Source organism: Xiphophorus maculatus, chromosome 14, assembly GCF_002775205.1.
Source record: "Xiphophorus maculatus strain JP 163 A chromosome 14, X_maculatus-5.0-male, whole genome shotgun sequence".
Taxonomy (NCBI): Eukaryota; Metazoa; Chordata; class Actinopteri; order Cyprinodontiformes; family Poeciliidae; genus Xiphophorus; species Xiphophorus maculatus.
The window spans coordinates 17326555-17343843 of NC_036456.1; the positions used below are offsets into that span (position 1 = coordinate 17326555).

Consider the following 17289-nt stretch of genomic DNA (forward strand, 5'->3'; position numbering starts at 1 on the left):
GTAGAGTTTATTTTAACCATTGCTGCTTTTCCAGCAATAAATGCTACATAACACAGATGAGTATTCTCAGTTTTAGTTTACAAAGAGGCGATGGGGAATGTCCAGTGTTAGCTTTGTGAAAAAGTCAAATTTTGGTCTCATGTGACCAGAAACCCTTCTTCCATGGATTTCCTGTCTCCTCTACATGGATTATGGCAAACCTATCATCCTATCCACCCAAAGAAAGGGAAATCTATGCTTTTCTGGCATTGTTCTGTTGCATAAATGTGATTGTGCTCTTCAGTATTTTGGGTTCATTAATTGACACACACAGTTGCAGATGTTATTTGTATTTTTCGCTCCTTTTTCCTCCTTTGCTATTCTAATGAGTGAGACGGAGAACAGGCACAAGGGGAGGACCACGGCAGGGTGAACATCCACAATTGGCGCCTTTTGAAATTTTCAAATATATCATGGTATTATCACAGTTGGCCAGATGTGTCTCTAGTACACAGTCGTCTAAGAGAAACAGTGTGACACAAGTTAATGACTTGAATCACAGAAGAAAAGGAAGTACCTGGATGCACTTTTCTCTGATGACAAAATTGATCAATTAAAGTGTGATATTTGTCAGGAGAAATGTGTTATAGGCTTGACTGGCTTCTCAACAGAAAAATGTAATTGTGATACTATTACTGAAAATTGAAATTTCAGTATCAGCTGCGGTTATCTCACTTTTACCACTGCCATTACACAATATCTCCACCGCTGTGGTCAGCTGCGAGGTTTATACGTGAGGTTTGGGTATTAAAAGCATTTATTATAGATATGTAAGGTAAATTTATAACACTTGAAGTATTGTACTCTTTCATATATTGCTCCCGTTTATTTTTTTTTGCTTTGTGTTTATGATAGTGTACAGCTCTATTAAAAAATATGTATAATGAGCCAATTATCTGAACAGTTCTTTGATTGGAAAGTCCAGGTTCTTATCCCATTTCCACACTTCATCCAGCGGTAGTTTATTTATTTGTTTATTTTTAGCTTACATTTATTTTCTGAAGCTTGAAACTCATTTTAAGACATTAAAAGGACCTTTAACACCAACATTTTAACACAGAATACTCTAAAGTGGACGTAGCATCCAGAACTCACATTTAGTATGTTTTTGTACTTCCATTTAAGTTTCTACCGCTTATAGAAAATCAGCCTAATGTAACATTTTTGGGCTCGGCAGCTAACTGCGGCTACAAAAGCAGCATCAGAAGAGTGTCCTTTAAGGAGCCTGAGGTGTGAAAAAAACAGGAGGCAATGCTTTTAGTTTTGGTGAATATATATTAAGTGATTTGAATAAAACATACAATTACAGCGATGAGACACATGAGAATTGACTCAGAATAAATTGATTTCCAAATCATAAACTCCATAGTCCATTCTTAGCTCGCCATCTTTCGACCCAGATGAGGATCTGATCCGACGGGGAGGGGGAAAAAAACGGACCTAAAAGGTCAGAAAACCCATTAAGTGTTTTATCAAAAACAATTATGTACAAATATAATACAAAGGAAATAATTATTAAATTTAACCATCTAGTTTATGCATACTAAAATGCAAATGCAATAATTAGATTCCTAATAATTAGACAAACATTTCAATCAGGTTAAATTAACCATAATTTAAATAAAACAAAACAAAAAATATCATATTTCAAACTAATCAATTTAAAGTTAAAGTGCATTTCCAAAATATCAATCAAGAAAAATAAAATAAATTAATTGTCAAATACTCAAGCAGAGTGAGAGAAGGAAAATAAATAAATAAATATACTACGCAATATCAAACTTAAGTGTAGCTACATTCTGTTCTGATCAATTTTATTTTAAACTTCAGTGCCTCAGCATCAATGTAAACTTGTCAGAACAGGCACAAAATTCAACAAGTTACCTTCTAGAAGAGAGTGGGGCGTACTGAGCCACAATCAGCACTAACAGAATAACAACACCAATGATTCTAATAAAACAGGGCTCCAATGAGCAATCGAGCAGAAGTTCCACATGTAAAAGTAACACTGTTGTCAAATAAACTCACCCAGCAATCAAATCAATAGGTTTAAAGATTTTTGGAGGAATTCCTGAGGAAGACGCCAACAGCAAGGCACAATCACAGTGGAAACAGGTGAGGATCTTTAAACTGCGCGCTGGAGGCGGGGCTTTAAATAAGCTAGCAGAGTATGGGGCAACACAGGAAGTGGCACCGCAAAAATAAAAGTCCTTTACTAATTGCGGGTTACACTAAGCACTTAAAAAACTCACCTAGCTGTTTTCTGGCAATAAGTTAATGCTTTTGGTTTCTGGAAAATGAAGCGTTTCAAAAACCTCTGGAATGTAACATTGCAAATCAGTTGGCACTGCCCGTCACCTAGCAACCCCAGCCAAGCCCACCCCGTTCCCTAGTAACCCAATCTGAGCTCCGATACATTTGGTCAGCAGGTTTTGCCGCTTTATGTGCTATACAATGGCTATTTTGTGTAGCCCACAGACTTATCCTATATAGGTAATCTTTAATAAAAATAATTTCTAAACAACTGATGATTTAAAAGTCTGTTATATTCATACTTGAATCAAAATGATATTTTTAACCTAAATTTACAATATAACTCGTGTTTAATTTTCTTTTTTTCTGTTTTCAGAATCTTGTTAGAAAGTGCCTTAATGCTGGTTTAAATAACCCCAAATTAGTCACATAGACAGATCTGGCTACTGTTGATCAGCCTGTGGGAGCCACATACGTGACAGTTTACTTAGAGCTTTGATGTTTAAGGAGAGAATAATTATGCCCATTAAAGGGGCTTTTATACAGGCATCAGTGTGCAGAACGTCAGCATGCTCTGCCCCCTCTGACTGTGCATCAAACCATACTGCAGCTGAACGCCATCCGGAGCTGGAGCCAGAAACCCTTTATGGGTCAAAACCACCAACAAAGGTGGGGTTGATATGAAATATAATGAACTGAAAATAAACCTGAAAACATAAAAACACCAGTCAGAACTTGTTAAAAATAATGTTGCACAGTGGTGTTCGGTGTATTTGTGGTTTTTCCTTGACTTTTCAGTAAAAAAGTCAAGTAAATGTCTAGGGGTATGATTCTCGCTTTGGGTGCAAGAAGTCCTGGGTTCCGATCCCGGACGAGCCCCCAATTGTTACGACTGGCCAAGGTCATAACAAAAACGGGATACCATGCAGTGGTTAAAGTGCATAAAGAGGAGTATTTATTAACACAATCAACAATGGATTGTGAATGTCAGTATCAGTGGTGTAATGCAAATGCTTGGATGTGATGTATGCGTGCATATGGAAGTGCTGAAGTGCAAAAACAAAGACAAACTCGAATGTGCAAAAGGAGGGGAGCTGAGGCCTGGCAACAAAACACCACAAGCATCAAGAGCAGAGTGGACGCCAAAGGCGACCCAGAAGAGACGGCCAGGTTTAAATGCTCTGTGCTCCAACTGAACAAATCAGCAACACCTGTAAAGGGGAGGAGCACAAAGACAGACAACAAGACACCTGCAACCCAACCCATAAGGCCCAGAGCTGTAACAATGACACTACAGTCTTTGTCCTCACTGAACTTTTTATTTTAGCTATCCAAATAAAGCTATACCAAGTTTAGTTAATTCTAAAACTTGGTATAAAAATAATCTTTAATGTTTCACCTCTTATACATGTGGGAACAGAGTTTCTGATGAGATGAACTCAGACTTTTCTAAATCTGAGATTTGAGATAATAAAATACTATGTTCGAAATCGCTTTCTGACTCTGACATTTTCAAACAATACTTTCTAAATATCCAATTTCAGGAGAATACTTTCTATGTCCGAGATTTTTAGAAATACTTTCTAAATTTTGAAATCCTTAAATGTGAGATTTTAAAAAGAGTACTTTCTAAATCTGCAAGTTTTAGTAGTAGTCTAAATCTGAGATTTTTTACATAAATCTCTGATTTTAAAAATGAAAAGAAAGGCATTTTCAAATCTAAAAAATTTGAAAAACTACATTTTTGATTCTTCAGTGAAAGTTTGGGTAGATTTTTATCACAATATTCCTAAACTATACTTTCTGTATTGTCTGTATTGTTTTTAAGAAAATCATACAACAGAACATGTGCATCTGAAATGCACCAACTAATTAGACCAGAATTAGCCAGTTATGTGATTTTTATTGTTATTTTTTTAATGATTGCTCCTGATTGGTGATCGGCAGATCCAAAAATTGAAATGTGTTTTCCTTTTGTTTTTGTTTTTCCTCGCTTGTTAAATGCATCAAACATTCATACATATAATGTTCATTTTGCAGGTTAACAACTAGTACGTTTTCAATAGTTTATTTATATTCTGCTGTCCGGAAATCTCCTTATGCCACTCTAATAAATATTATCTTCCAGCAGGCGGATACTCAGGGTTATTTTGGTTTCATCGGGGGTCATAACCTCTCATATTTCATAAGTCAACCGTCTCGTGTGCTGATCAAAATTGCAATTAAAGGAAACGGGGCGGAATATAAACTCTTCAGAGATTTTAATACTTTTTACTATCGTTATTTACCCCCTTAATTTATTAGAAATGCCTTTAACTTGAAAGAAAATAAGCTGATAATGAATAGTTGAGTGCTTTAAAATGGAAAGTATGTCAGTAAAACATATTCAGTTCAGTGTGTTTGGACTCTTAAGTTGTTAAGTTTTCTTTGAACGACAGTCACTCAGAAGTTAGTGTTCAAGCTGATTTTCTAAAGATTTTTGACCAGCTGTCGTTTGTACTTTGCAGGAAAAAGGCCCAACAAGTGTATTTAAGTTTAGAGAGCATTTACACTGCGTCTCTTCAGCATCTCAGGGGCCTTAACTTGTAGAGATTGTGCTCCTCTAAGGAGTCCAAAGCCCAGCGGCCCCGGCCCCGAGCCGGAGTTGTGCAGCAGGTGCTCATAGGAGGCCAGATCTGGGCCTTGGGTAATTCTATCCAACGTGGGGATAGATCTTGATTTGAGAAAAAGCCATTTTGTAAGACATTTTTTCATTCTCTCTAAGAACATTCAGTGTAATGTGACTTTAAAAGGAAGAGAAACGGTTCTGTTTATCCCCTTCCTTAAGCATTTGGGCCACTAAAGTGCATATCTGTGACTGTAGAGAGCTTAGCATGGGATCCAGGATGCAAGCGTGCAACTTCATTAAATATGTAATTCAACGTGCATCCGTGTGGAAGTTCAAATTACTGCAGCTTAGATTGCAAATATTTTCTGTCAGCAAGCGCACTGTGACGCAGATGAAGCGCTGATGTGATTACATCCGATCTCACCTTTGGGAATGATAGTTGTTAACTACACAGTATTTGTTACTCACTTCTCAGACATCCTTGAGTTACAAGCTGGGCCCGAGTGACACGAGGGACATTTTTTCGCACTTTGACATATTTTATTGGAGTTTTATGTGACAGAATAGTACAAAGTGGCAAAATGATGCATGCTTTTTTAAATATGTTTGCAAGTAAAACCTGAAAAGGATTGCATGCATTTATATTCACCCCATTTAATGCTGAGACTGCTTAATAAAACCTAAACAGCTTTCAGAAGTCACCTAATTAGTATAGTCCCTCTGTGTGTAATTCAATCTCAGTATCAACCCACCTGTTCTCTGACGGCCTAAGCAGAACTTCGCCGTACACCTAAGCCAGATCTATACACCCCAAAGAGCTGTTTCCCCTCAGTCCAGCTAAATAAAACTCATTTAGAGCACCAAATGTGGCAAAAACTTCCAGGTTTTGATCAATATCTGCCATAGGAATTGTGTTATTTACTAAAAATTACCATTTTATTTACATTTTTAGGTTTTAAAATTAAGAAAAACTCCTAAATTATGCAAAAAAAGATGATAAAAAAAGTTTTTTTTGTAAAAACATATGACAAGACTAACAAGAGAAAGAGATATTAAAAATATTACTGATACATTTATTGATAGTCAAGGTAATTATTCCATAAAAAACAAGCAAAGAAACTGTTTAAACTTGCGTTTATCATATCTTGTTAAAACTTCAAAAAGGAAACTGGAGTATTTATTAATAATGGTAATTATTCATTTACTTTTGAATAAAAATATTTTGTTTATGTATTGCTCTACAAAAAAATACCAATAGTAAAATACATTAAAAAATTAAAGTTGGTACTATGTTCCACAAACTAAGACCAAGGCTTTTCCAAAATATTTGTGGCTGTAACTGCAGTAAAAGGTGGCTATATTTATGTATATGGCACTCTTTGTAGGTTTATAAATAAGAAAGATAATATCATAAATAATTTTCTTTTTACTTTTCAGTTATGCTCCACTTCTAAAACATAAAATCCCAACAAAGTACATTTTAGTTTACGGTTGTTTTATATGTGAAAAACTTTAAGAGGAATCAATACTTTAGCATTTATTGATCAATAATGAAGTTTATTTAATTAAAAATATAAATGTAATGACTTTAAAACATTAAAACAACAGAAAAAGTGATTGTTTCTTATCTGCTGGTATTATTAAAGTGCATTCTGCCTCTCGGCTGTTTCGGTGCATCTGTTGCTTTAAAAGTTGTGCAGTCGATCTGCAGCACGGTCCTTTAAAAGCTCTTATTACTGACAGTAATGGACTGCCGAGGATTTGATTAGTCTTAATTTTTTACGATGCCATCAGTGCTCTCAGGAGTTGAATTAAATTGAACTCCTTGGACCCAGCAGCAGGTCTGCATCTGTCCATTACAAACGCAGAAAACACGGCGTGTTCGCACGGCGCACACATGAAAGCCATGCGTGTTGTTTAGGCTTCGCCCTCGGGCGAGCGGCTTTTTATGCAAGTAAAACAACAGATGTGTCGGCTCTCTGATTCACTGTCAGAAGTGCCATCTCATTAGCTGTGAATATTGCAGAGCAAATCTGCGGCTCTGTCATAAATATTGAAAATGAAATGAGTCACGGATCACAGCGGCGGTGTGCTAAGTCGTCTCCGAGGGTGAGCTGAAAGCGCAGCGGTGACCTCCTGCAGGGAGTCGAACTGCGGGGAAGATGGAGCGTAACTGCTAATCAAACGGCTTAAATGTCGCTCCTCATCAACGCCGGTTTATCCTCACGAGTCTTTTGTTCGCTGAAATTCATGGCTCTGTAAATACGTTATGAAAGGATATGGAACCCATAGCGCTTCCATACCCGCTAAGGGTGGTTTTGTTGCTTTGTTGTATAATTATTATTGTTTGTTTTGTTTTTCTGACCCTTCCCTCTCTTTGCCCTCTCTCCTCCTCGTCCTCCTCTGCAGCTGTCCCCTTCCCCCCCAGTCACCGGCTGACGGCTAAAGAGGTGTTTGACAGCGACGGGAAGCCCAAAGTGGATGTGCTGAAAGCTCACCTAACCAAGGAGGGGCGCGTGGACGAGTCGGTGGCCCTCAGGCTCATAGGAGAGGGCGCTGCCATCCTGCGCTCAGAGAAGAACCTGCTGGACATCGAGGCCCCTGTGACAGGTCAGGAAAACACCCGAAATGAGCCCCCCAAATAAATAAACACCAAATCATGAAGCCTGATCAGCAAATATTTAATTTACTTTTGTAAATAAGTGATTTTTCCTTTTACCTTCTCTGCCATGAACTACACATGCAACATTTTAGTTAAACAAAGTCATATTTTGAGGTGAGAGGAGCTGTAAATCATTGCTGAACACATGAAAACGTGTTTTAGGCTTGTTTTATTAAAACAGGGATGTCCAAAGTGTGACCCAATGGCCATTTATAGGCCTCTGGATTATTTTTTTCAGCCCCTCAGTGTACAATTCAAGAATGGAGCAAATTTGTGATGAATTCTTAACCCTTCTAGGCTGAATGTGTCGATGACGATCCAGCCAATTTTGCAATTGTAATTCCGTCACACTTTGCTCTATCTGAAAGATTCCAACGGTTTCTGAAAGGGGAGACGTTGCACTTTCCAGCCAATATCAGGTTATTACGGCAATTTCACTCCCGGCGTAGCAGGGAGGGAGTGAAATTAATCTGAGAGGTGGTCTCTTACTAGTCGGTAAATGTGTTATGTATTTTCAAGGCACATGGTGCCACAATATAGCAGAATCAACTTTCATTTGTTATAAAAATGCCACAAATGGCACTTTGACCAACCCTGGTGTAAATAAATACTAAAATAAAAAGACTATTCCATACCCGCTATGGGTTGCTTTATTGCTGTTTTAGTTGGTACCAGTTCAATCACGTTACGGTGCCATGCAAAAGTAATTTTTCAACATATTTCCTTTTTTATTTTTTTTATTTTTTTTTTTTGTACCCCGCCAGGGGGTCTTTTTGTGGGCTCTAGTGAAAGTAGAAAGCAGGCTGACAGGAAAGTGGGAACAAGAAGGGGGAAGACATGCGAATAATGTCGCCGGGTCCAGGAATCGAACCCGCGACGGCTGCGTTGAGGACTCAAGGCCTCCAACATGGGTCGCGCTAACCACTACGCCACCACGGCACGCCCAACATATTTACTTTTTGTCAGCCATGTGTTTTATTGGGATTTTAGGCGATAAACCAATAGAGACCAGTGCGTATTTGTGAAGTTGAAGGAAAATGATTCATGTTTTTCATAATGTGCAGCGCTACTAATAAGTTGTGTTAAATTAGTCTCATTGGTATCGGAGTAAACGGACAAATACACACTGTGCTTTTTAGGGTTATTTATAAAAATATTGGAAATCGTGGATTATTTTTCCTCCCACTTCACATGTACACAGTACCTGTGTGTTGGACTCGTGACAAAATGTGAAAAAGTATGAATACTTTCATAAGGCACCATGGATCACTGTATCACCCTGTAAAACCTGTTTTATTCTGTTATTCAGTCAGGAAAAGTAACTGCAGTTTCGTGTGTTTGGCAGTTTTATTTTAACGGCTGTTTTACTTTCATTTTCAGCTTTCAGTTCTCAGTTTCAGTTTCCCATTTGGATAGCTTTCTGCTTGCTTACAGTGATTGCCAGTGATTTAGATTGTTGACTGAAGCTGTTTTCACATCAGAAAATATCTGGATAATGTGCAAAGAAATTTGCTTTGAACTTTTTTTTTTCCCCCTCTCACAGTCTCTGTTCACAGATGCACTTCGCAGCTGGAGATTTTCCCCATGAGCTGCTTTTTCTGTGAGAAATGCAGCAAAGTGACACTTTTATAAAGGGCACAATAGGACACGATTAGGGCTGTGGACCACAATGTTGTGTTTACAACCAATTTTTCTTTTCTTTTGTGTTTGAAAATATCAAACAAGGAATGCAACATACACAGGTCTGGCTGCAACCACTCAAAAATGCTCCACAAGATTAGATTTGATTAAAGCAGCGGTAAATTATGACCTGCTTATCTTGTAGCTGATGTGTGACTTTGGAAGTTAAATTACAACATTTTTACCCATATTAGCTTCTTTTCTTTTGCTTTATTTTCCCTGTTTTTCAAAAAATAAAGTCACAAATATCCATAACTAGCTAGCTCTAAGTGTTTTGTATCCTAATTAACCTAATTATGGCCTTAATGCCAAACATAGGCTGTGTAATTAGCCGTAGCGGGCTTGTAATTGAAGCACAGATGTTTTCTTTAGTTTCACATCAGCATATTTGAAGTAATTGCATTTTTTAAAAAAACGTTCACTTACTATTAGCTTAGAAAACTTTTAAAAGTGTTTTTTGTTTTTATGTTCTGTACTGAAAATCACATTTTCAAACCTCTGATGATGGCGACCAAAACATTTATTTGTTTAAACTATTGGTACCAACTCAAATCTCATTTGGTTCAAAAATGTTGCGACTCAAATCAGGTTTCTTCAAAGAGTTGCTGTGGGAGGAAACGAGCTCCTGTAGCAGTCAGTCTTGCAACAAATCTAAAGAGGCCTCTGACTGAAGCCTGTTACTATATGATAGTTTCATGACTGCTATGACATGCTTACAGCTCATTATCTATTCCACACTAACATTTCCTGGATGACACCATCAGTTGTTGGCAAGGTTTGCTAATCCACCTCATTTGCTTTTGCCGCTCCACTTTAATTGGTGATATGGTTAGAAAAACTGGTAAAGACACGGAGTCGGGGATGTGATCCTTAACCGTTCTGATCGATGGAAGAGATGGATAGAACTTCGTCCTTCTCTCTCTGCTTCAAAGCTGCTTTGCATCCAGTCCTCAACCTCCTCTGGGACTCGGGGTCATAGTTCAGATGGTATCTGATCCTTTGAGATGCTAATCAGCCGCTCCAAGTTGTAAAAACAATACCTCGTCGTTGCCACAGTTACGCATCACTACCAGCTGTCGAAAAGCAAAAAAAGATAAAAATCAAAAGGACCAGAGTTACTCCAACATACTGCTGTTCTAGAATAAGTTAAAAACAAAACAAAACCCCCCAAAATAATAATTTATGTTTGACATAAACAAGATCACAAATATGTTTCATTGCTTATCTTGTTTGTTTGTCATTTCAGAAGGTAGGAAAGTTAGATCCTCAGAAATCAGAGTATTTGTTTTAATTTTGCCATTGTTTTTTAAGTAGCACATTAATGGAAAGTTGAGTGGAAGAAAAAACTATGGCAGAAATAAAAAAAATACTCTGATGAATGAAGATCTCTTTCTGCCACAGTTTTTTTCTTGCACTCAACTTTCCATTAACATGGTTGAACTATTGTGAGTTACTCAGCAGTATTCCCCTAGATTGCGGTGAACATTAAACTTCGTTTTAATAACACTTCTATATTAAATGTTTGTTTCATGTAGCATAATTATCCAAATTAATAAAGTAATACACTCAACATGTTTAAATGTTTCATTTTTTTGAGCTGATTTACTGAAATAAATGAACTTTATTTCATTAATATTGTGATCTAGATGCAGTTGTGAGTGCTGCTGATGCCATCAGGTGACAGATTTGTAAAGCACATCCAATTCTGGTCTCAGGTTGGCTGGAATGACGTCAGTCATTGTTTGCTCGTACACCAAGAGAGCCTAAATGTTCATGCGGTTGTTGAACAGTAGATGCACTCAAGCCTGCAAAATGTTGACACACAGGAAATGCAAATAAGAGTCTAGTCCTTGAATTAAAACACTTTTAAGTAAAAATCTTTGTAAAAAGAAAGTAGAAGTGGTGATAGCTGTTTTAGCTCTAGAAATGATGAGATTTCTCTCATCCAGAAGTTGAATTTTAGTTGTTTTTTGGTATTTTTTTTAATGAACACGGCGCCTTGAGGTGGTTGCTGATGCATATTCATGCATCCACTGCAGCTATTGTTGTCCTTCTGCCTGGTCAAGTGTGCTGCTCCTCCATTAGACTTTCTGATGAGGCCCCTTTGATGTTGGTGTAATCAGAGGCAGAGGCCTACTCAAGGGATCTATGGTAACCCATCATTTCCTAATACCAGATCATTTCCACAATATGGTCCAGAGAGGCCCCGTGTTCGCATTAGGCAGGAAATGCACTCACTTAAATTCATGAATGCATGACCCTTGTGTGCCTCCAGTGCTTATGAAGGCCACCATGATGGGGGGGAAATGTCTCGTCTGGCGGTTTTGAGGCAGCGACGATCAACAGAGAGATTAAAACAAGCTGCATTCTGGTTCTGATCCGTGTTTACGGAGGTTGACGTGTGATGAAACAGAGCTGGATGTGTAATCATTCGGCTTTTGGCGACTGGAGCTCACTGGCTGCTGAAGATAAACACCTCCGGAGGCCGGATGGAGGTTGGATGGAGGTTGGATGGAGGTTGGATGGAGGCTGGATGGAGGCTGGATGGAGGTTGGATGGAGGCTGGATGGAGGTTGGACGAGCTGGGCGCCAGATTCACTTCATTCACCAGAAAATAACGATTTAACTAGTGAGTGAGGAGAGAACTGACTGAGGGCTGAAAACTAGATGGATATATATGGCTTTCATCCATTCATCTTTCTTTTTTTCATCCAGCCATCCATCCAACCATTCTTTGTCCATCCATCCATTCATTCATCCATTAATATTACTTTCATCCATCCAACCATCTGTACATCCATCTTACTCTTATCCATCCATCAAATGTTGTTGTTGTTGAGTTCATTCATGTTTATTTCAGAATTTAGCAACAAAAAGGGTTTTTGAATTAAATATGTTTCTTTTGTTTTTGGTGTGTGTTACACACTGTGTAGATTGGATTAAAATGTGACTAATTAATTTTAGACCCTGCCATTAACCAGATAAATAATTTTAATCGAGTCCCACCTCTCATAGAAACTTCACAAATTGCAAGTTTTAAAGGATTTCCGTTCCCTTTTCCACATAGAAGACGTTCCGTTTCCGGTCGAGCTAAACATCGTCCGATTCCAGAAACTTTTGGAGCGATCGCTGCATCCCTCCCTACAACCTGATCTTGAGGTTTTGCTTTCATAGACACATTCTGCTGACCTTTTCCCACCGGTCGTACTGTCTTTTTAAATTCTGCAAAGCCGCGTTGTGAAGTCGTCATCCGTTACGATGTTTTATTTATTTATTTTTTAAGATTTCACTACAATTCAAGTGCCGGTTGAACAGGTGAACCTGCCTGCTTTTGTTGTGCTACACCGAAACGCCGGACAGTTTCTGCTCTGATCCTGAGGAGCAGGCGTGTGTGTGTGTGTGTGTGTGTGTGTGTGTGTGTGTGTGTGTGTGTGTGTGTGTGTGTGTGTGTGTGTGTGTGTGTGTGTGTGTGTGTGTGTGTGTGTGTGTGTGTGTGTGTGTGTGTGTGTGTGTGTGTGTGTGTGTGTGTGTGCGTGTGTGTGTGTGTGCATGCGAGTGCAACGGCAAAGCACTTTTTGCCCTCCCACTCAACAACCTTGTCTCAACCCCTCTCCCACTCATTAGTCTTTTTCAGCGAGGGCTTCTCTGCTGCTTGTGCTCATTTTCCCGCTGTGTTTACCTCCGTTGTTCTCCTGTTCTCTTCTCTCACTCCTCCTCTAACTTTCTCTCTCTCTCCTTCCCTCTGCTGCCCTCCATTCCAGCATGACACATGGTCAGCAAATTAGTATGTAAATATTTATCGTGGATGCAAAGCACCATGACATGTCAGCTATCTCTCTCTCCCTCTCTCTGCTCCTCACTCTCGCTCAGTCACTTCCTTGTTGGGCCAGATGGCAGGTGGGTTTTTTTATTTATTAATTTCTTTATTTTTTTGAGAAGGGAGGAGTGTGACAAACGGTGCTGGCTTAGGATGCTGAATACAAGCTGCTCCCGTGGCCTTCGCTCCTCTCTTGCCATCACAGGAGCTCCTATAACCACATCACCAGGCAACGGCAAGCTCTTACATTCCTCAGTAAGCCTCTGCAGAGAGCCGGCTCCACCGTGAACGCTCCTCCTGTCTTATTAAAACACAATAAAACACGTTTCCCCACAACTAGTAATACCGTTTTTATGAAGTCTTATGGTATTACTGCACAATGGACTCTAAAACATCCGATCCACTCGACTGCTCTGAGATGTGATGAGGAAATACGAAGACTTTGATTGTTAGACTTCTGTAGAAAAACCTCACTTTAGACCTTGACGATGACAGTTTAACAAATGTGCAAGTTGAAGCATTTTGCTCCTGTTAAATCGCATCTGCAGATTATTATGCAACACTTTTTCTTCCCATCATCCAACCTTTATTTCATCCATTTATTATTTTTTCTTTCATCCATCCATCCATCCATCCATCCATCCATCCATTTATCCTTAAAACAATTTATCGATCTGTCCATGTTTTCTTTTTCTCTATCATTCATCCGTCCGTTACATTTTCTACTGTAAAAACTGGGGAAAGATTTTTTTCTTAAAAAATCCCAATTTGTTTGTAAAAACTATGAAATTTTGATAGGAACATTTTCATTTTTCTTCCTGTGGATGTAAAGGGACTTATTCAACCTTTTGTCATTTCAAATCAACTACCTTACCTCTAACTATTAAAGTGTATTGTTTAATTTCTGCTTTTCAGATTGCGCTCACAAGCACGGCAGACAGACAGACGTTCCTAAACAGATTGTAAGCTCCGCCTCCGCCTTTGCATAACGCCGTGCCGTTCGGGATGTGGGCTCTCGGAGAGAGGCATCATAAAACCCCGGGTATTGTTACTGCGCCCCGTCTCAATCAAAACACGATCTGGCACAGCCGCTCAATAAGCTTGGCCTTTCGGAGTGGCCTGTGTAGGTTCTGAAGCCAGGTTGTGTAATGCCCACCACCCACTCAGTAGCTGCTGCCCGCCGATACGCTGCTACTCAGGGGGAATCACTTCAGCACACAAGCAGGAGATGGCCAGAACGAATTGTTTCTCACTCCAGATAATGTACTCCCACCTGCTCTTCTTATGTGGGCTTTGCTTCTCACCTCGTTTTTGTGTGCTGTGTGACAAGAGGGAGGGAGGCGAAGCGTGTCTGTAGGTGTACTGGAGCAGAGCGATGGGGAGGGTTGTGTGTTTGCTGCTGATGAAGTGGAGTGCCGAGCTGGAGGAGGGAGCCGCTGCTTGTGTTTGACTTCCATCGATCAGCGGCGTCCACAGATGCATTGACTGCAATTCAGAGCGACCATCAAATCAAGTCTTTGGCTAGAAATTGAACCGTCGGCATCAGCTTCTCATTTCTTATTGTCCCCTAAAGGTCAGCTTCATGTGCGCTTCTCACCACACTGTTGGAAAAAATCGCCATTTTTAACGTATTGTTCTACATAAATTCTTAAACAACTCCAAAAAATGTTCCTGGACGATAAATTGTCTCAGACGTTTTTGTGGTAATATTGTTATTTTGAGACCATTTTCGAGTAATATAATGTTAATGGCATAATAATGTATTCCCAAAGATCAAACAACTTTAAATTGTAATGAACATTTAACACTGGAATTGGAAGAAATTTTAAATATCCAACAAAACAACTGAAACAACAAATAAAAGTATTTATGAAGTCTATTAAGCACCAACTGGAAGACTTTTGCCTTGCAGTTTTTGGTTGAAGAGAGAAAAACAAAACGTAATACAAATAAAAGTTATTAAGGTTGTTTTAATTTATCATGCGATTAATTGATTTATTGCTAATTATGACAGACGTACATGAAGCTTCATAAAATATATGACTACCTTTTCCATCAACAGTATCTGTGGCATTGTGTGATGCTCATTTATGTCCTTTATCAGGTCAGAAGCAGCGCAGGTTAGTGTTTTCTTTTTATTTTGTTTGGTTTGGTTGACGCTACCATTATTGAAAGGATCCAAATCCTGGGATGTTTCCATGGCAATAACAAGCCTTAACGCCACAAAAACCTCAGGAAAAACCAAGATGTGAAGCACAATGCATCGTCGTCGGGGTGAATCCTGTGACAAATGTAGTCGGATTATTCTAAATTAGTGATATAAGTTGGGAAAAATATGACTATGCTCACAATTAGAAATAATTTTGATTTTTTTGTGTAACTTGATGCAAAGCAGGTTGGGATTTTAAAGTATCAGTGGTTTAAATGCTTTTAATGTGATTCTACAGTAAGTGTAACAGTTTTTAGACTCCAACTCCTTCCATGGCGTTGCTTATTTCAATTTTTTAATTTCCGTGTCTGTAAAATGAACAAATTACATGAGAATTAACTTGAAAACATTAAGTTCTCTTCTCCCAGTGTGACATTACAAAGAGCGAAGCGATTCGAAATGGTTTTCTGATGATTCAACATTTTTTAATTAAAGCCACAGCTTCATTCTTATCCTTGAATTTCTCAAAAGATCTAATTAAATGTTGCGTTTCCCAAGTTTTCTTTACAGACGTTTTAAAACCGTAATATAACAGGATCTGGAGTGTATTTGTGAGTTATGTCTTTATATTAGAACTGCAACATTTCAGAAAATATTTAAGGATAATAATGTGTCTGGAAATTGGAAGAACAATGTCTCCACCATTCCCCATGACTAAATACGCTGTATAAGCCTGTCACAGTAAACAACTGATCAGTTGATCAATTGATTGTATGATGAATTAAAGTGAGCTGAATAATTTCCATTCTGATTATTAATATTTTTAAAAGACAATTTTGTTTGCAGAGACTTTATATTTCATTTATGGTTTTGGTTTTGTGTCTGTTTTATATTTCTGTTTTATTTATTGTTTTTGTGTCTTTTTTTTTTTTGGTTGTGTTTTATTTTGGATATTTAAAATGTCTTCCAGTTCCAGTGTTTTTAAGAAAATTATTATTCTTGGTATGTCTGATGCAAACAAAAGAGAATAATTATCTCGCCTAGAAATGCATTGTTTGACTTGATTTTTTTTTTCTCGCTGCTTTTAAAAATTACACATTCAATGTCTTTTTTCCATTAAAGCAATTTCCTCTGAAGCTTAACAACAAGTCTAAAATAGGCAAGTGGTGCGTGTGTCGTGGACGAAAATGGAGAGGAAATGAAAAGAATGACGATATCTGCAGAAATCAAACGGAAAATAATAAGGTTCCTTGAAGTCAGTCCCTGCTGTGGATTTAAACGGCGTTACATTGTGGGTTTAATAAAAGACGACGGGTAAAGCAGAGGTTTACGATGCAGTCAAGGAGAGAGGATTCTCAGAGCCGTCTCACGAGTCTCATAACTTGGGATAATTGCTCTTGAACGCTGTCCTCCCGCTTCGTCTAATTGGGTATCACAGCATCGGTTTTTCTCTTTTCTACCTGAGTCTAATTGTGTTTCTTGCTGTGAGATTCAGTTTGTAAAGCTTTGAGAAACACAAGTTCTTTTTACAAATTGCAACCAAATCTGTTAACAGTTTGGGAAACGTCCCAGTTTCTCCCTTACGCGTTGACTAGATGACCTTAAAACGTGGAGATATGAAGGATCAACCTCTTGGTTGTTGCTGTTGTCTGTCCAGCTGGTCCGTGAATAAATACAAATAGTGAAAGGTCAGATCATGATTTTAAGAAAATTATAAATATTGTTTATATATATTTATATTCAGGTGAAGATTATTACATCGCTCAGGGAGGGAAAAGACTTTTTCTAAAGTCGTTGCATGAACTGGGAAGGCTTTATTTAGATCTATTAAATGTAACTGTTGTTTTCAACACTGATAAAGATGACAAAATGAGTCAAATTAGCTGCTTCATGAAAGACAGAGAGCCAAAATAACAAAGATTTACCTGTTTAAACATTTAACTGACTCTTAACTCATGACTGAGGGTCAAGTTTATAAGTTTGTAAAAACAAGAATAGCACTGCTTCTGTTTTAGTAAATATATGTTTAGAGCATAGGTGTCAAACTCAAGGCCCAGGGGCAAAATCTGGCCCGCCGTGGC

General features: G+C 38.3%; 1 protein-coding gene across 3 annotated transcripts in view; it reads left to right on the top strand.

Moving 5' to 3' along the window:
• Nucleotides 1-17289, top strand: part of LOC102218689 (serine/threonine-protein phosphatase 2B catalytic subunit alpha isoform) — a 104271-nt gene that overhangs the window by 34423 nt on the left and 52559 nt on the right. For all 3 annotated transcript variants that reach the window (XR_002753838.1, XM_023346284.1, XM_023346285.1), the window contains exon 2: nt 7310-7510. Coding sequence is in view for 2 of the 3 variants with exons in the window: in XM_023346284.1 (XP_023202052.1) it covers nt 7310-7510 (201 nt within the window). In the remaining variant the exon portion in view is untranslated. The remainder of the gene's footprint in view (nt 1-7309; nt 7511-17289) is intronic.